The sequence below is a fragment of the Narcine bancroftii genome, chromosome 1 (genome assembly GCF_036971445.1).
Source record: "Narcine bancroftii isolate sNarBan1 chromosome 1, sNarBan1.hap1, whole genome shotgun sequence".
NCBI classification, from domain to species: domain Eukaryota; kingdom Metazoa; phylum Chordata; class Chondrichthyes; order Torpediniformes; family Narcinidae; genus Narcine; species Narcine bancroftii.
The window spans coordinates 142,519,307-142,539,347 of NC_091469.1; the positions used below are offsets into that span (position 1 = coordinate 142,519,307).

At 42.0% G+C, this 20,041-nt stretch overlaps 1 protein-coding gene across 1 annotated transcript in view; it reads left to right on the forward strand.

Annotated features, from left to right (window-relative positions):
* Positions 1-20,041, forward strand: part of gpm6ab (glycoprotein M6Ab) — a 316,222-nt gene that overhangs the window by 253,049 nt on the left and 43,132 nt on the right. Inside the window, exons 2-3 of the mRNA XM_069902258.1 lie at positions 8,760-8,952; positions 18,891-19,047. Of these exons, the coding sequence (XP_069758359.1) occupies positions 8,760-8,952; positions 18,891-19,047 (350 nt within the window). The remainder of the gene's footprint in view (positions 1-8,759; positions 8,953-18,890; positions 19,048-20,041) is intronic.

The window sequence follows — 20,041 nt, forward strand, 5'->3', positions numbered from 1 at the left end:
TAACCAAAGAAAATATGAATCCAAGCTTAGCTTGCTCCACTGTGATTTACTCTGATGTTCTTGGGTCTAAACCAGATACTTGGCATCTCTTCTTAGATGCAAGTTCATCAAACTCTGGGGTCAGAGTTTGCCTCCCACCTGTCTTGAAAGGTCCTGTTTTCTGTCTTTGGTTTGGCCATTTTTCATAAGGGGTTTATTACATGTGAGTTTGGCGACAGGTCGCAGATGCTAATGAAGGTAAAGAGAGGAGGTGGGGGCGATTAGCGGGCTGACGGGCTGGAGCCAACGCATTTGCAAAGCATTCTGGGATTTGTAGTATTAGCTGTGCATGCGCTATACTGGTGTGGCGGCCAGCAGGCCAGCTCTAATACATATTTGATATGATCTTGCGGGCCAAATATAATTATATCATGGGCCAAATTTGGCCCGCGGGCCTGAGTTTGACATGTGTGATCTAACCCTTCCCCACCCACATCCATAACCTTCTATTTCTCTTACTCAAGATCCTATTGAATGTCCCGATTGTACCAGTCTCCACCACCACCCCTGTCAAATAGTGGTGGAAGCAGATACCAGAGTGACATTTAAGTGAACTTTAGATGGACATAAGGAAATATGCAAGGAATTGCAGGATATATATCATATACAAGCAGCAGAGTTTTACTTCAACTCGTCCATTGTCATCAGCATGGTCCACATGGTCTAAATGATCTATTCTTGTCCTATTCCATCTTTTATGAAGCTTTGCATTTTTATCCCTAAACCTCTACCTTTTTTTTAACGCCCTTTGAGATGGTATTTAAATTCTACCTTTATGATCAAGCTCCTATGTGTCTTGGCGCAGCTCAGCATCAATGTCTTTGCTCCTGTAAAGCGCCTTGGGATATTTTTGAATATTCCAAGCATATGACCAAAACTACAGCAAAACTAAGTTTTTTGGTTACGGCACGATTATCTGGCGAATTGCAGGAAGTGAATTGCAGTTATATGTGTTCATGAAATCAACCCCTAGGAGTGATCGATTTGGGAATGAAACTTTTCTGATGTGGCCTTTACATCTGCAGAATAACAAATGAAACCACTGAGCAGTGATAATTTAGCTTTTTGAAAAGTTGTCCATTCATGCCACGATTTTGGAACTTCCGGTTAGTGTGCTAAAGTTTGATTGTGGTAAAGACGAATATGAACTTAATGACATGTGTGGAAATACAACCGATCCTTGATGCTATTGTGGTAAACTAGGGTTGTGGTTAAGATGATTTGAGGCTTTTCCAATGAAGTAGAATATTAGCAAAACTGATAAGGCTGCCAGTCTAAAATCCGCATAATTAAACCTGTATCCCGTAAGCAGGAGGATGTGAAATGGAACTCTTGGTTCTTTCAAACTTAAAATTTGGGGAACAATTGCTGGCTTATATATTTAATGTTGAAATAAATGTGGAAGGAAGTTGTGACCTTCTGTTATGAATGTCTGACCCTCTAAGAATTTTGGTGATTATTTAGGTTGTGCAATATGTATGAGAATAGACTCATTATTATCCTAGTCATAATGTTTTCCCAATGCTACCTTCAGGCAGAAGGTACAGCGGCCTGAGGCCAACACCTTTCAGTTCAAGAGTAGTTATTTTCCTACAGTTTTCAGGCTCTTGAACCTCCCCTTTGTTATGCTGATAAAGGGACTGTTCCATTCATAATAAGAATGTCTGTACTATGTTTCAGTTTTATTCCACGAGAATACAGGTACTCCCAATATATGTTTTTGTTCCGTTCTGGCCGACAGGTCATATCTCAGAATGGACGTTTCTCAGAATTGCCCCATATTCCTATTATAGTTTGTCAAATACCACCTGGCTAGCTTCTGGGAAAGGTTGGCCACCAGCCAAATCTCGCAAAAGGCATTACTTTCCATAGATAGGCCTGATTTTCACCGTAATGGCATAAATTTTATATTTTTTATTTCATTTTGGTGCTCCTCTTGTAGTGACGTCCAGGAAATGTGCTTTGACGGACCCAACACTGTTTTTTTTATAAAAAGGTGATTTTGAATGCATGCACAGATCGTCGTCACTTGGAAGGGAGGGAGAGATTGAAGAGAGAGCTAGAGCAATGGCAATCTATGCATGCTTTCCAAAGCACAACATAGGTTACGAGGTGGTGTCACCTTAGGCTTCCGGCAGGAGCGGTGACGTCAGGCTCCCGGCAAGAGCAGGGATGTTGGGCTTCCAGCAGGAGTGGGGACATTGGGCTCCCAGCATGGACAAGGGAGAATACTACCTGTTTCATCTTGTATTCGTATGTGTGAGTTCTTAGACAACACATAGATGAAGGAAAAGGTTCTTTACTTTAAAGTTGATGTAAACAGCACCATGAGACATGCCATGAGGCTGCAAGGTGCCATTACAGATCTTACATACTGTGTGTGTGTGTGTGTGTGTGTAGTGTGTGTGTGTGCACCTGTGTGTGTGGGTGTGTGTCAGCCACTGCTGGCAGCCAAGTCTAATCAAACAGTAAGGCATTGCTAGTTGCCTTGCAACCATGATCACTATTATTACATCTCCCTTTCTTGAAACCAAAGTAGCTTACTTTTAACTAACATGTTTTGTTTGAATAACTCTGCAATTTTAACTTTAACACCAACAACTTACATTTTCATTATTATCAATATTGTTAACATTTTTTAAAGTTGTTTTGTGTGTTCACATTTACATACACTAAAACTTGAAGAGTGAATAAGATAGCACTACTTCATTATATAACAGGAATCTTTAAATTTGCTCAATGAGTCTCTTAAGAGGATTCAGGAGTCTTGATGATCTCCTGATTGATTTTCCTTGAATCTGAGTTGTTGCCTCAGATGATGTCTTCTCAGATGTGTATTCAGGCGGTTCAACAGTATCCCTCTTTCCGTCTACTGTGGCTGATCCCATTTGAAGATCTCGATGATTTTTTCACAGAACTGAACCTTCATCTGTCTGAATTGTGTATCATCTTGGCTGGACTTCACTTAGGACAGTTCCCTTCTGAGTCCATAAGTTCATTTTGTCTTTTAGCCTTAACTTGGTCACCAGTGTGGAGTTCCAGTAGGTTTTTTGTTCCTGTCAAAGTAAGACTTTTGCTTTTCTTTCTGTTGTTCTTTGAACATCCTCACTTTCTCCCCCTCTTTTGTTTTTAAGAGATTCTCCTGAATGGGTAGGTTTGATCTTTGCCTACATCCCTTAAAGAGTTGTGTTGGTGACCTACCACACTCGAGCGGCATTGTGCGGTATATTAGCATGTTCTGGTAAAAGTCTGTTTCACTGTCTTTTTCCTTGTTCATCAGTCTCTTCACTGTCTGTACCAATTTTTCCACTAGACTATTGGACTGTGGAAAATGAGGACTTGACGTGGTGTGTACAAAGTCCCATTCTTTGGCAAACTGTCAGAACTTTAAATTGCAAAACTGGGGTCCATTGTTTGTGAAGACCTCGCTTGCCACTCCACATCATGAGAATATGGCTTACATACCTGTTATTACAGCATATGCAGTGGTGGTGTTCAGTCTACACACCTCTGGATACAGGGAGTAATAGTCTGTGACTACAAGATAGTCCTTCTCTTGACATTCGAATAGGTCAGCACCTACCTTCTGGTAAGGTCTGTATGGTGCTGGGTGTGGCTTTAGTGGTTCTGCAGGATTGCTCGCTTGATATTTCCACCATATTGTAGAGTTTGACACTTCATTTGTTATATCATTGTTGAGTCTTGGCCAGGGCATCACCTCTCGTGCTCTTTTCTTACACTTTTTGAGTCTGAGATGTCCTCCATGGATCCTTTTTAGCATCTCTTTTCTCAGACTCTTTGGGATAAGGATTTTATTTCCTTTGTAGATGATGTCTTCAATTACTGATAGTTCTGCCCTGCAGTTCCAGTACTCTGAAACGTCAGGTGAGCAGTCCTGCTTCATGTTGGGCCATCCATCCAAGACGTATTTTCTCAGTTATCTCAGTGTTTCATCTTTGTTTGTCTCTGACTTTATGAGCTCCATTATTGCATCGGATATGGCAGTGCACTTGTGATCATGTCCACGAAGGCATTCATGTCTACATCTATTTTGGTGTTTAGAGCTTTCTCGTGTCAACAGCTCTAGATAACGTGTCTGCTGTATATATTAGCTTACCCGGAGTGTTCACCTCATTCAGTGCATAGCGTTGCAGCCTAATCATCATTCTTTGTGTTATAAGTGGACATTCATTTATTGGGTTTTGGAACAATACAATCAAGGGCTTATGGTCAGTCTCTACACTGATTGCCTGTCCTGACACAAACTGATGAAATCTTTCACAGGCGTATGTGATGCTGAGCAGCTCCTTCTCAATTAGAGCATATCGCGTCTCCACGTCTGTCATTGAGCGTGATGCATAGGCAATCAGTTGCCAGTCATCATATTTTGCAGAAGGACTGCACCGAGCCCACTATGTGATGCATCTGATGATATCTTGATGGGTCTCGCTGGGTCAGACTTATGAGGAGGAAATCTCACAGAGACCAGATGCCTTCTGATGCTACATTTATTGGATCATCCTTCCAGAATCAGAATTTATTGTCAGGAACAAGTCACAAAATTTGTGACCTCAGACCTGGTTCCTCTGTGAGCAGTTTCTTTAGTTCCCTCCATGACTTTTCATGTTCATGATTCCACTTCCATTCAGTGTTCTTTTCTGTTCGTCTTCTCAATGGAGCCGTCTTTTCTGAGAGGTTGGAGATTAATTTACCCATATAGTTGACCATTCCATTAAACATCTGTACGTCCTTTTTGCATTGTGGCCTTGGCATGTTCCCAATGGTGGACACCTTTCTGGGATCTGGTCTGATGCCCTCACTGCCAATAATATCTCCTACAAATGTTAGTTATGTCACCCCGAGCTGGCATTTCTCTCTATTCAGCTTCAGGTTTGCTTTCCTTGCTGCTTCCAGGACTTTCCTTAGTCTTTCATCATGCTCTATTCTTGAGGTTCCCCAGACTATGATGTCATCCATTGAGGTATCAACTCTGTCCTGGTGTTCATAGACCATATGGATAGTTTTGTGATCCACTTCAGGAGCTGAGACAATACTGAATGGTAACCTTAGGAATCTGTATCTGCCAAATTGACAATTAAACATGTACAGTCTTGAACTTGCTTCATCCAATTTTAACTGCCAAAATCCTGATGATGCATTTAACTTGCTGAAAAACTTTGCATTTGAAAACTGTGACATGATTTCTTCACACATCAGAAGCTTAAAGTGTTCTCTGTTTAGATCTCTTAGATCCAGGCAAATTCTAAGCTTTCCATTCTTTTTGTCCACAAGTGAACTCACCCACTCTGTTGGCTATCTTCTGAATCACATTCAGGCTTTCCATCCTGTCGAACTCTGCTTTTAGTTGCTTTTGAAGTGCAAATGGAACTTTTCGGCATGGATGTATTATTGGTGGCACACGTTTACCCACTCTGATCATGTGTTCTCCTGGAAGGCAGCCCTGAAATAGATCATTGTACTCTTTCATGAGTTCATCATAGACTGTCTCTCCTTTGCTTTCCACCATGAGGACTCTTTTTACCAGGTTCAGTTTCTCGCAAGCGGTTAAACCTAGTATGACCTGTACATCCTTTGGTACCACAATGAATGCTAGCATGAACTCTTTGTCCTTGTGTTTCACTTTGCCATGCATTCACCTTCCACTGGTATATCAGTACCTGAATATCCTGTCACCTTCACTTTTGTTCCAAACATCTTTGGTCTGGGTCTAATTTTCTTAAAATCAGTTTCTGATATTATACCCAATTTAACTGAAATGTATATGTCATTCACTTTTAATCTCAACATCCGGTCTCTGTTTTCTTTCTTGTTTTCAGTCACAACATCTATATAGAATCCCTCTATCTCCCTTTCATCTACTATATGAACCTTACTTTGTTGCACTTGGTTCCTACAACATCAGGCATAATGGTTGCCTGCGTTGCACATATTCCATGTTTCACCATTTGCTGGACACGTTTTTGGTAGATGTTGTGACTGCATCAACAACATGACTTTCAATTATCCCTTTCATTTTTGTTTGCTGGCCACACCTCTCTTACCTCTTTGGTGTGCTTTTTGTTAAACAGTTTATGTCTGTTCTTGCTCACTGATTCCATATTGCAGCTAGTTTCACTGAACAGCTCTTTTGCCTGCGTTTTTACAGTTTCTGTAGCCCTAGGTCTAGATTTTGCTCTCTTAGCAGTCTTTCCCTTAGGCCTATCTTTTAATCGGCAAGTTGGTCAGTCTACCAAATTCACGTTTTGCTTCTGCTTCTCAATTCAGTCACATACTGATCAATAATTTCTTCCATTTTCTGTACATGAAAAATCTGTGCCTCTCAAACATCACATTATGTATAGGTATGTAGTTTGCCTCAAACTGTTCCAATATTTTTTCCAGTTTCATTTTGTCTCCTTCATCGGCAAATGTGAAGTTATTATACACCTCCAGGGCTTCATCGCCCACGACATGTAAGAAAACTGATGGTTTTACTTTATCTCTTTTCTCGTCAGCTCCAACCGCCACTAAATACAATCTAAAATGCTGTATAAATCTGTTCCAATTTTCAGCGACATTACCTGTCAGCTGAACTTTTTGCTGGTGGATGTAATCCTTCGATTTTACCTTTGTTATCTTCTCTTCACTGATCAGTTTCTGACTTTAGATTTTACCTTTTAAAGTATTTCTTTCTAATTTTTCTTCATCCCACTTCCAACACTATGTTTCATATGTGTGTTAGACAACACATGGATGAAGGAAAAGGTTCCTTACTTTAAAGATGATACAAGCAGCATCATGAGGCATGCCCTGTATACTGTATGTTACCCCTGCTGGCAGCCAAGTCTAATCAAACAGTAAGGCATTGCTAGTTGCTTTGCAATCATAATCACTATTATTACACTACCTGCATAAGACTTTGTTTTCATTTGCTCATATGTGTGGATGGACATAAGTCCCATAGATTGCGTCAGGGAGTACCTGTTATGGCAAGCATGTATTAGCCCTCTTTTTTTTGCTTTTAAAAAAAAAATTCAATTAAGTTTTAATATGTAGTTTGTTTTTGTTAGTGGTTTTCACTTACAAAATACAATAAAAACCTCCTAGTATTTGAGACCTTTTGGGATTGATAGATGCTGGATAAGTGAATTTTCTGGTTGCTTGAGATTGCATGTTGCATGGATTTGGTGAATGGACCACTAGAAGTGCCAATTTCAAACTTTTGTATTTTTTACCTATTTGTTTTTTGTAATTTTCTGGCAGCAACTTGAGGCTGCTGGTGGCTTGAATTCAAAATAATTGGGCTTTTACTGTACCTGTTTAGCTGCAGAAAGAATTTCAGGACAGATTATTTCTTTGGCTTGGCTTCGCGGATGAAGATTTATGGAGGGGGTAAAAAGTCCACGTCAGCTGCAGGCTCGTTTGTGGCTGACAAGTCCGATGCGGGACAGGCAGACACGATTGCAGCGGTTGCAGGGGAAAATTGGTTGGTTGGGGTTGGGTGTTGGGTTTTTCCTCCTTTGCCTTTTGTCAGTGAGGTGGGCTCTGCGGTCTTCTTCAAAGGAGGTTGCTGCCCGCCAAACTGTGAGGCGCCAAGATGCACGGTTTGAGGCGTTATCAGCCCACTGGCGGTGGTCAATGTGGCAGGCACCAAGAGATTTCTTTAGGCAGTCCTTGTACCTTTTCGTTGGTGCACCTCTGTCAAGGTGGCCAGTGGAGAGCTCGCCATATAACACGATCTTGGGAAGGCGATGGTCCTCCATTCTGGAGACGTGACCCATCCAGCGCAGCTGGATCTTCAGCAGCGTGGACTCGATGCTGTCGACCTCTGCCATCTCGAGTACTTCGACGTTAGGGATGTAAGCACTCCAATGGATGTTGAGGATGGAGCGGAGACAACGCTGGTGGAAGCGTTCTAGGAGCCGTAGTTGGTGCCGGTAGAGGACCCATGATTCGGAGCCGAACAGGAGTGTGGGTATGACAACGGCTCTGTATACGCTTGTCTTTGTGAGGTTTTTCAGTTGGTTGTTTTTCCAGACTCTTTTGTGTAGTCTTCCAAAGGCGCTATTTGCCTTGGCGAGTCTGTTGTCTATCTCATTGTCGATCCTTGCATCTGATGAAATGGTGCAGCTGAGATAGGTAAACTGGTTGACCATTTTGAGTTTTGTGTGCCCGATGGAGATGTGGGGGGGCTGGTAGTCATGGTGGGGAGCTGGCTGATGGAGGACCTCAGTTTTCTTCAGGCTGACTTCCAGGCCAAACATTTTGGCAGTTTCCGCAAAGCAGGACGTCAAGCGCTGAAGAGCTGGCTCTGAATGGGCAACTAAAGCGGCATCGTCTGCAAAGAGTAGTTCACGGACAAGTTTCTCTTGTGTCTTGGTGTGAGCTTGCAGGCGCCTCAGATTGAAGAGACTGCCATCTGTGCAGTACCGGATGGAAACAGCGTCTTCATTGTTGGGGTCTTTCATGGCTTGGTTCAGCATCATGCTGAAGAAGATTGAAAAGAGGGTTGGTGCGAGAACACAGCCTTGCTTCACGCCATTGTTAATGGAGAAGGGTTCAGAGAGCTCATTGCTGTATCTGACCCGACCTTGTTGGTTTTCGTGCAGTTGGATAATAAACCCATTGTACTTACCATTATCCATTTGTGGGCATTAATTGTAGAGAAAATTTTAACTGCACCCTCTTGAAATTTGCTCTGTTTCTATTGTATCTTCCAGGATGCTTCGAGTGCTGCATCAAATGTCTGGGGGGAATTCCCTACGCCTCTCTGATCGCCACCATCCTTCTGTATGCCGGGGTGGCACTCTTCTGTGGTTGTGGCCATGAGGCTCTCTCTGGAACGGTCACGATTCTGCAGAATAACTTTGAGGTGGTAAGAGGTGCTGGAGACACCTTAGATGTTTTCACTATGTAAGTAACTTGTTTTTCTTCTTAGACACTTCTCAGCCAGACATAGAGTATTACACCTGGTCCTGGTGCCACACTGAGGAAATAGTAGCTTCAGGGGAGATGTACTGGAATTACTTCATGGGTGAAGTTTTATATTATGCCAGGAGGCTGGAGAAGATGAGGCTCTTTTGCCTGGACTAGAAGAAGTCAGGGAGATGTTTTGGAGAGGGATATAAAAATCTAGAAATGCTCAGACAAGGGCTGAAACCTATCATATAACACAGAACATTACAGCAAACTACAGGCCCTCCAGCACATAATGTTGTGCCAACTTATGTAAAACCTACTCCACAACAATCTAAAACCTACCTCACACCAATAACCCTCTATTTTCCTTACATTCATGTGCCTATCTAAGAGGCTTTTGACAGTCCCTATTGTACCACCATCCCCAGCAATGCATTCCAGACAATAACATGGCTTATATTGGGATATCAGTTCAGGATCCTGCTTCCCACTAATATCAGTACCTCTCATTGGGAAGTGTGAACATTGAATGACAAGAGGATTGAGATGATGAAATGATTCCCTGTTGGGATGGTTCCATGTTTAAATCACTGATGATAGCCACCTTTAGCTGCTCCTTGTGGAAGATGTGTGTCTTAAGAAAGCAGCCTCTATCCTCAAGACCCCCACCATCCAGGCCATGCCCTCTTCATTCTGCTACCATTGGGAAAAAGGTACAGGAGCTTAAAGACGAGCACTTGGTGACACAAAGACAGCTTCTTCCCCAATGCCACCAAATTCCTGAATAATCAAGAAAGACACTGCCTTACTTGACTTTTCATGCACTATTTTTATTGATTTTTGTAAGGTGGTTCATACAAATGTTTACACTGTGACGCTGCCACAAAACAACAAATTTTGTGACTTGTTCCTGACAATAAATTCTGATTCTGGAAGGATGATCCAATAAATGTAGAATCAGAAGGCATCTGGTCTCTGTGAGATTTCCTCCTCATAAGTGGCCCATCAGGAATGGGAATGGAGGTGTCAGGGAAGTGAAAATGAACTGAGGATTTTTAATTCTTTGGCAAGACCGATATTTATTTATTTCAGACTTATTGTCAGAGTCCATACATGATATCACATACACCCCTGAGATTCTTTTACCTGTAGGCGAGGCAGAATGGAAAAAGAAAATACACAACATACACATGTAAAATCTAAACAGATAAAGAAATGTAAACAACTGTGCAATATAGAGAGATTTTTTTTAAAAATTCAATAAAGTTGAAAAGTAAGAGCCCTTAAATGAGTCCCTGATTGAGTTTATCATTGAGCTGTGTGATGGTGGAGGGGGAGCAGCTGTTCCTGAACCTGGTGGTGTAATTCGTGTGGCACCTCTGCCTCTTTCCTGATAGTAGCCATGAAGACAGAGCACGTGGTAGGTGGTGTGGATCCTTGATGATTGCTGTCACTCTCCAACAGCAGCGTTCCATGTCGATTCTTTTGATGGTGGGGAGATGTTTAGCGTACGATATACTGGGCTGAGGATATGGATAATACAGGAAATGTTGGGCTAGTGTATCTCACATCAGTGGTTGGGAAACTATCGGCAATGATACTTAGAGATAAGATTTATGCACATTTGGAAATGCACGGTCAGATTAGGGACCCTGAGGGCTTATGAGGGGTAGATCATGTCTTACCAATTTGATTGAGTTTTTTTTCAGAAAGTGATTGATCTTGTCTACATGGAAAATAGTAAGGCATTTGTCAAGGTCTTCCATGATAGATATGCAGAAGGTACAGGTACATGGGGTCCAAGGTGAATTGTTAGTTTGGATATGGAATTGGCTGGCTCATGCGGTAGTGGTGGACCCAGGGATCAGTATTGGGACCCCTGTTGTTTGTGAAATATATTAATGACTTGGATGAAAAAGTAGGTGGGCAGATCAGCAAGTTTGCAGGTGATACAAAGATTGGTAGAGTTGTGGTTAACATCGAGCCAATCAAAGAATGCAATAGGATAGTGATCATTTACAGATATGGGCAGAGAAATGACAGAAGCTTTAATCTGAACAAGTGTGAGATGTTGCACTTCGAGAGGTCAAATGTCAAGGGTCTTAAAAGCATTGATGTGCAGAAGAATCCAAGGGTTGAGGTCCCCAGCACATTGAAAGCAGCCACACATGTTAGCCGTCCGATGCTGGAGGTCACTATCTGAATACAAACTTCCTTTTGTATAACTAACGCTCTCCTTGATTAAAGGGAGGGGGTAGATTAGTTTTAGTTTTATAGGTTTTTTTAATTTTATCTTTGTTTTTACCCAAATAATTTGATAAACTATGAACATTAAGAATATGTGTTAATTGCTCTGTTTTTCACATGAATAGGCAACTGGCTAATGTGGTTAAATTATTCTTTCTGATTTTCTTTACATGTATATGAGATCGTTAGTTATATATGTCATTGAATTTTGTGTGCAAATTTATATATTAAACTCAATAAAAATATTTTTGAAAGGAAAGAAAGCAGCCACACAAGTGACTTGGAGGGTTAAAGAAAGGCATATGGTATGCATGCCTTCGTTGCGCAGAGCATCGATTACCTAAGTAGAGGAAGTCCTGTGGCAGGAAAATAAAACTTTGAGTCTGTACAATTCTGATCAACCAGTTCAGAAGGATGTGCAGGCTATGGAAAGGGTACAGAAGACATTTACCAGAATGCTGCTGGTTGAGAAAGAATGAGTTATGGGGGCAGGTTGGACAAACCAACTTAGAGCATAGGGGGCTGAGAGGTGACATATTAAAAGTTATAAAGTCATAAGAGTGGATAGTCAGAATCTTTTCCCAAGGGCAAAAGCATCGCGCATAAGAAAACATACGTTTAAGTTGAAGGGGAGCAAGTTTAAGGGAAATGTACGGGACAATTTTCTTTTACACTCAGGGAGTGGTAAGTACCTGGAACAGACTGCTGGGAGTAGTAGTGGGAGCAGATCCAATAGTAGTATTTGTGAGGCTTTGAGATGGACATGTGAATATGAAGAGGATGCCTATCAAGTGCGCACAGTGGAAATTTAGTTTGATTAAGACATTATGTTTGGCACAGACACATGAGCCGATGGACCTGTTCCTGTGCTGTATTATTTCATGTTCAATGTTCTTCTTTTCACCATGATCTGCTTTTTGGTATATGGTACAGCACTTAATAGTCTGAATACACCTGATTGTCTGATTTTGGAAGCTAAGGAGGCTCAGGACTGGTTAGTACTTGGAGGGGAGACTGCCTAGGAACACCAGGTGCTGTAGGATTCTGTGAGGGGCGCTTGTCAATGTGGCGACTCTCGGTCCACCTTATGGTAGACAGAAGTTAAAGAGTTTCATGTATGTTATATTTTAAATGTAGTATTACATGACAATAATGGAATCTTTACCTCAACATTTTTTGGCAATTTGTTTTTGTGATTTAGTGTTACAATTTTGAGGGCTATTCCACAGTTTGGATGGTCTTTTTGAAAAAAAAGGATCTTTATGAATGGGCAATAAGCCAGACCTGCGTTTATTGCCCATCCTTAAATGTCACAGCACGGAATGACTTGTTTGGCCAGTTCATATTGCTGTGGGTCTGAGTCACATTTAGATCAGAGTGGGTGAACTGAGCAAATAACCACCCTGCAACGCCTACCCTCCTGGATCATTAATGAATCAGATCTAATTTTAGAAATCCATATTATTAAATGGTGGGATTTGAACTTAGGCTTCTGGGTTGTTCTTCCAGCCTTTGAATTGCCTGCCTTGTAATGTAACCACTGCACTGCCTCAATAATCGTTTCACTGTCCATCAGGAAATGGCTAATTCTCTTTATCACCTATTCACCTGAACCACACATCAGCTGCTTCCGTCTGTGTCCCCACAAACCTATTGACCCTCCCCGCCCCCCCCCCCAGCCTTGAATGTACTCAAGCATTGAGCTGCTACAGCCCCAGAGGACAAGCATTTCAGTGAAGATGTTTCCCCTTTCTTTGGTTCAAAATGACCACGCCCTTCTCCTCAGATGATCCTGTTTAGTTCTCAATTCTCCAGCTCAGCAGCCGGTGTGTCAGCAATGCCTTTGAATCTTCTCAACTCCATTGAATATAAAGCATGGAACATTACAGCATAGTACCTGCCTTTTGGCCCACAGTGTTGTGCTGACCTATGTAAAGCTATTCAATAATTTTAATCTTTCCTACCACCCACCCATAACCCACTATTTGTCTTACATCATTATGCAACAGATGTCCTCTGGTATTTGCTTCTCTTGCCCCGGCATAGTAGTGCTGCCTGCCACCCTAATCTTTGCATCTCATAATGCTGTCGACCTCTATGAAATCATGTCTTGTCCTTCTTCAGTCCAAAGAGAAAAACCCTAGTTCTCTTAACCTTGCCTCATAAGACAAGTTCTCCAACCCAGGCAATACACTTGTAAATCTCTTCTGCACCCTGTCCGTAGCTTCTTTTACTTTTCTATGATGAGGTGACTGAACTGAACATAATATTCTAAGTGTGGTCAAACCAGAGTTTCATAGAGCTGCAACGTTTCCCATGGCTCTTGAACTCAATCCCTTAACTAATGAAAGCCAGCATACCATAAGACTTCTTAACTACCCTTTCAACTTTAGCAGCATCCATGAGGGTTCTATTGATTTGGACCCCAAGGCCCCTCTGTTTTTCCATACTGGTAAGAATACTGGAATGAACAATGCACTCCACCTTCAAGTTTGACCATTCCAATGCATCAGTTCACACTTAGCCAGATTGAATGGCATCTGCCACTTCTATGCCCAACTCTGCACCCTCTCTTTATCCTATTGTACCCTAGGATAACCTTCTTCACTCCTCACAACAACTTTGACCTTTGTGTCATCTGCAAACTTACTGACTCATCCTTCCACACCTTCATCCAGGTCATTTATGAAAATCACGGTTAGTTTAGCGGTTAGCGCAACGTTATTACCACACCAGTGACCCGGGTTTGAATCTGGCACCATCTATAGGTAGTATGCACATTTTCCCCTTGTCTGTGTGGGTTTCCTCTGGATGCAACAGTTTCCTCCCACCTTTCAATACATCCAGGGATTGTGAGTTCATTGGGGTAGGTGGGCTACTTTGGACTTGTGGGAAGGAAGGTCCTGTTACCATGCTGCATGTCTAAGTGTATTACTAAAATAAATATTTATAAAGAACAGGGGTCCCAGAACAGATCTAAATGAGTCTACCCCGGCAGGGGCGGGGTGGCGGAGGGGGAACTTGTCAAATCCCTTTCTAAAATCTACCTACATCACCCAGCCTTCATCAATATACTCAGACTGCCCTCACAAAGCCATGCTGACTATCCCTAGGATTCTCTAAATGCTGATAAATCCTGTCTCTAACAATCCACTCTAATAGTTTGCCCACCATTGACATAAGACTCTCTGGTCTATAATTCCCAGGATTCTCCCGATTAACTTTCATAAACAAGGGGACCACATTTATCATTCTCTAATCCTCCAGTATGCCCCCTGTAAAGGTAAAGATTCAATTTAGAATGTCACATGCTTGAAATTCTTTAACTTTATCTACCATAAGGAAGACAGAGATTCACCACTTTGTCTAGCCCCCCTCAAAGAAATGAGGCCCCATCGAGGAACAAACTCACAACTCCAGATTTACAAGACCAGTGCTCTAACCACTGAGCTATCAGAGCCTCTCTGTAGCAAGGGAGGATACAAAAATCATTTCCATCACCCAAATAATTTCTTCCCTCACTGGCTGTGTGCACCTTTTTTCTTAACCTCAACATGCTTTAGTACCCTGTTCTATACTGACCTCACATTTACCAAGGCTCCTATCTCTCCTTGCTGCCCAATTTATACCCAATTAACCTACATGCCTGGTACATTTTAAAAGGTGGGAGGAAACCAGAGCCCCCAGAGAAAACCCATGCAGATGCAGGGAGAACGTACAAACTCCTTACAGACAGCAGAGTATTTAAACCCTGGTCCTGATTGTTGGTGCTATAAAGGCATTGCACTAGCTGCTATGCCATCTGTGCCCCCCCCCCTTAAAACTAGTTTAAACTCTCCCCAACAATAAGGCAGTGTTCCTTAGTTTGCACTAACTGCTACGCCATCTGTTCCCCCCCCCCCCCCTTAAAACTAGTTTAAATTCTCCCCAACAATAAGGAAGTCTTCCTCAGTTAGTGTTCATCCTTTACTTCACTTTGGTTGAATTATAACACTGGCCCCTGCATCTTTGTTTACTCTTGAACTACTTGTTCTCTATATAGGTTGACCAACATGGATAGCATGCAAAATTAAGTTTTTCACTCTGTGTCAGAATGTGTTGGGGTGTTGCTTTTATTGTAGTAAAGAAACTTGGGGTCTTTTAAAACGACTCTACTTTATTAGCTAAAGTACACACAAGACCGTGTGTGGAGGCATCCATCTTGAATCCAAACGAAGCTGCTGCAAACTAATCTCTGACTCCCTCACGAGGATCACTACACATGTGACAATAAACAATTCAATTTATTTCAATACTAAGCTAAATAATTTTCCATCAAAATGCAAAAATGTTGGAGGAACTCAACTGGTCTCGCAACATCCAGAGGAGGTAAAGAGGAGGTATATTGCCAACATTTCAGGCCTGAGCCATTCCTCTGAATCCATTTTTGAGGCGGAGGAGGGATCTCATCCTGGAGTGATATGCTGAATAACTCCTCAGAAAACAGGCAGATTAATTTTGAGCAAAGTAGTTTTCAAATGGGTGGATTTGTATAAAAATGCAATATTTAATGTTCACTATTCCTGGCAAGCAGTGTATTCCAAGATGCATTGAGTTCATTGACTCTTAATTCATAATATTGTTACAAGCCCAGAGGATCCCAAAACTCAACAGCAATAGACAAATGGTTACTTAAACAAAAGTTGCTTTTAATTATCTTTAAACATGAAATCCAAATCACATCTTAACTTATCACTATTAACTTAACGAACCTAACTTAACCCCCTTCTAATTCTAAGCACACGTGTATGTAATGTATGTGTAAGTTCAGAAAAGTTCTTTGATTCACAGTCCAATATCATTTCTCATTCATCCAAGTTCACTGGTTTCAGGCAATTCTTGTACTGTGCACAGAATTTAACATTTATGAAGTCCACCAGCTTTTGTGCTTAAAAGGTAAATGGGTACCGCTCAGAAGGTTATTATCAGATTTCAGAGAGAGATTTGTTGTTTCTGGACACATACTGATCCCTTCTAATCAGCCATGTCAGTGTCTTTGCAAAGAAACTTGCCCCATCAGGGTTTTCCAGATAATAACCTCTTTCATTCAGGTCACCACAGAGTTTCTTTTTGTTTCTCTTATTTCAAGTGAAGCATTAGTCAGCCAGTCCTCTCCTCTTGCATTAACACAAGGGCTTTGACCAGGCTGAATCGAGCACTTACAACCCATCTTCCACATGGGGTTTTCCATAAGCTTGCCAGCTTGTCCTGTTCCAGTCCCAGTTGCTGTTGCACTCCCCAAAGTTTTTGCAAAGTCTCTCAGGAGTTGCCCTGTCTGGCTTGAGCAGAGCTCCAGTATTTTAAATGAGATCTGTTCTAAAGTGCTTGTATGTGACCTACACTAAAAAAAACTGCACCAAATTATCTCCCCAAAACATATCTATATACAATACAAACACAATGTAATCTGTCACGATATCAAGGCGTCACCTTTATTTATCATTCATGCCATGCTTGCATGGTAAAGACCAGATCTTCTTTGGCTTGGCTTCGCGGACGAAGATTTATGGAGGGGGTAAAAGTCCACGTCAGCTGCAGGCTCGTTTGTGGCTGACAAGTCTGATGCGGGACAGGCAGACACGGTTGCAGCGGCTGCAGGGGAAAATTGGTTGGTTGGGGTTGGGTGTTGGGTTTTTCCTCCTTTGCCTTTTGTCAGTGAGGTGGGCTCTGCAGTCTTCTTCAAAGGAGGTTGCTGCCCGCCAAACTGTGAGGCGCCAAGATGCACGGTTTGAGGCGATATCAGCCCACTGGCGGTGGTCAATGTGGCAGGCACCAAGAGATTTCTTTAGGCAGTCCTTGTATCTTTTCTTTGGTGCACCTCTGTCACGGTGGCCAGTGGAGAGCTCGCCATATAACACGATCTTGGGAAGGCGATGGTCCTCCATTCTGGAGACGTGACCCACCCAGCGCAGCTGGATCTTCAGCAGCGTGGACTCGATGCTGTCGACCTCTGCCATCTCGAGTACTTCGACGTTAGGGATGAAAGCGCTCCAATGGATGTTGAGGATGGAGCGGAGACAACGCTGGTGGAAGCGTTCTAGGAGCCGTAGGTGATGCCGGTAGAGGACCCATGATTCGGAGCCGAACAGGAGTGTACCAGATAGTGTTTATCCAAAACCACAGAGCATATTTAAATAAATATGTTAAAATAGAAGTTATACTCATTAAAATGCTGCTTAACTGGATTGTAATCCAAGCTTCCTGATTGCTAGCCCAGAGATCAAAAATTAAAAAAAAAACAGCAGATGCTGAAATCCTGAAATAAAAGCAGAAAATGCTTGAAGCATTTATTAATTCAGGCAATATCTGAGGAAAGAGAAACAGAGTTAATGTTTCACCTTCTAAAGGAATGTCCTTGGTGAAATATTAATTCTACTTCACTCATCGCTGATGTTGCCTGAACTGTTGCGCATTTCCAGCATTTTGTGCTTTTATTCCGAACCCAGCAATTTGTTTCCCAGTGGAATTGTTATTTGCTTTCCCCTCCTGCCTACCTGAACTGACATATAAAATTGCTCTGTGGTGACAAAGACCACCACCAAGTTGATCCCTAGTTTATTTAATGTATTATTTAGGAGGTGCATTGGAACCAATTGAATGAAAGCTCGCCCGGACAATTAGATGAAAAGGTTGTTTTATGAATTAGCAGGCTGAGCTCCCATGTCTAAGAGTTTAGAAGCATGAAAAGAGACCTTTCTGAGATTGAGAGGGAGGATATACAAAGGATTTTTCCTCATGGAAAAATCTGAAACCCTATTGGCCATCTATTTAAGATGGAGATAGGAAGGGGTTTCTTCTGCCAGAGAGCTATACCATTTGGGAATTCTATTCCTGACACTATGGATATTGAATTGCTAAATACTCAGGGTGAGATGTTTTGATCCTGAGTGAGTTAATGGTCATAGGGAACACGTGGCAGAGTGAACTCAAAGCCAAAATCAGATTAGTCATGACATCTGTATAACTTGGATGAACAGGGAAAGAGTGGAACCTACAGAATAACATCCATTGCAAATTCAAGGACATTTTATCTCTGGTCAGATCCTGATCTTTTTCACTAATAAGGAAATAATGTCCTGGACAGAAATAGACAGAGGGATAAAGTGAGGCCATATCAGTTCAATGCACTCACATTGATTTATTGCATTCTCTGACCTGAACAAGGAGATGAAAACGTTAAAAAAAAAGTGGGAGGGCATCATAAGATGTAGTGTGGAGATCAATAATTTACTGCTTGAAAATGTAGAGCGGCCAGAAATCTGGGGAGCATTTAAAGAACAAGGGTTGGAAAATGGGATTTTTGATCACCAAGTTGGATATGGCTTCATCTGTGTCATAAATCTTGATAACCCCATTACGTACCCAATAAAGTTAAACAGGAAAATATGCAGATGCTGGGGTTGTACTGAAATACACGTGAGTGCTGAGAAACTCAGCAGGTTATGCAACATCTATTGGAAGTTAAGGATATCCAACATTTCGGGGCTTGACGAAGGGCTCAAGCCTACCCCATTGGTTACCCTTTACTTCTTATAGATGCTGTGTGACCTGCTGAGTTTCTCCAACACTTTTGTGCATTGCACATACCCAAAAATGGTACCTTGCCCTTCTGTGATCATTTGATGCTTGTGCATTTGACCTTGCAGGATTGACATCTTCAAATACGTGATCTACGGGGTGGCAGCTGCCTTCTTTGTCTATGGAATACTCCTGATGGTGGAAGGATTTTTCACAACTGGAGCAATTAAGGACCTCTACGGAGATTTCAAAATCACCACCTGTGGTCGATGTGTCAGTGGCTGGGTATGTAATGAAATTTCACTCTTTGAGATATTTAAGTGGTTTAAGTTTTTGCCATTACTTTCTCACAGGTCCTGGAGATGATTGGAACATAATAGCTACATTATACTGTTTCTTTATAGGTGTCAGTGAGTCACCGCAGTCTGCAGCTAGGCGGCATGGTTAGACTAGCAATGCTATTATAGCGAACTGTGTATGAATCCGGCACTCTCATTGAAGACTTTGTATGTTCCCCGCCCCCCCACCATGACCTGCGTGAGATTTCTCCCACCCTCCAAAATAGACGGTTAATTGGGTGCAATTGGGCAGCATGGGTTTCCTGGGGCCTTCTACTGTTGTTCTATCATTAAAATTAAAAATGTGGGTGAAATTGTGGTTTGGGCTGGAACTGAGGTGTCACAGCAGTAGACAGGAGTCACATACCAGACAATTGTGCAAATGCTCTTCCTTAAAAAGCATTTATAAACTGATAGATTTTTATCTCTATATCATATGTTCTCCTCACCATTTCTGTGATGGACTATTAATTCAGAAGTTTTCATTAGCACACATTACTGGTGTGAGTTAAAATAGTTCTGGAGAAAGATGGGACGGGTCCACATAGTCCCAAATTTCTCTGCAGCAACTGTGTTGCAGCCAATCAGTATACTTTCGATGGAACTCCTGTAGCCAGTAGTCTTGGCTGCCTCAGTCTTCTCAGGAAGTGCAGTCACTTCCACCCACACTCCAAAAGGGGTCAGTCGGTCAATTGGTCACATGAGTGCATGGGGATGACATTGGCTCATAGGCCAGAGGGGCCTGTTACTGTAACATAGTTAACCTGATTGCATTTTTAAATTAAAATTTAATTCTAGAGGTATGATCAGAGTAGAAGTGTGGCTCAGGAGAGAATTGGGCTCATTAAAGATCCACAGGGTTGTTCTGTGCAAAGCCAAGGGAGATGGGTGAGATTGTGAATGAATACTTCTCATCATTCTTTACTGTGGAGGGGATCATG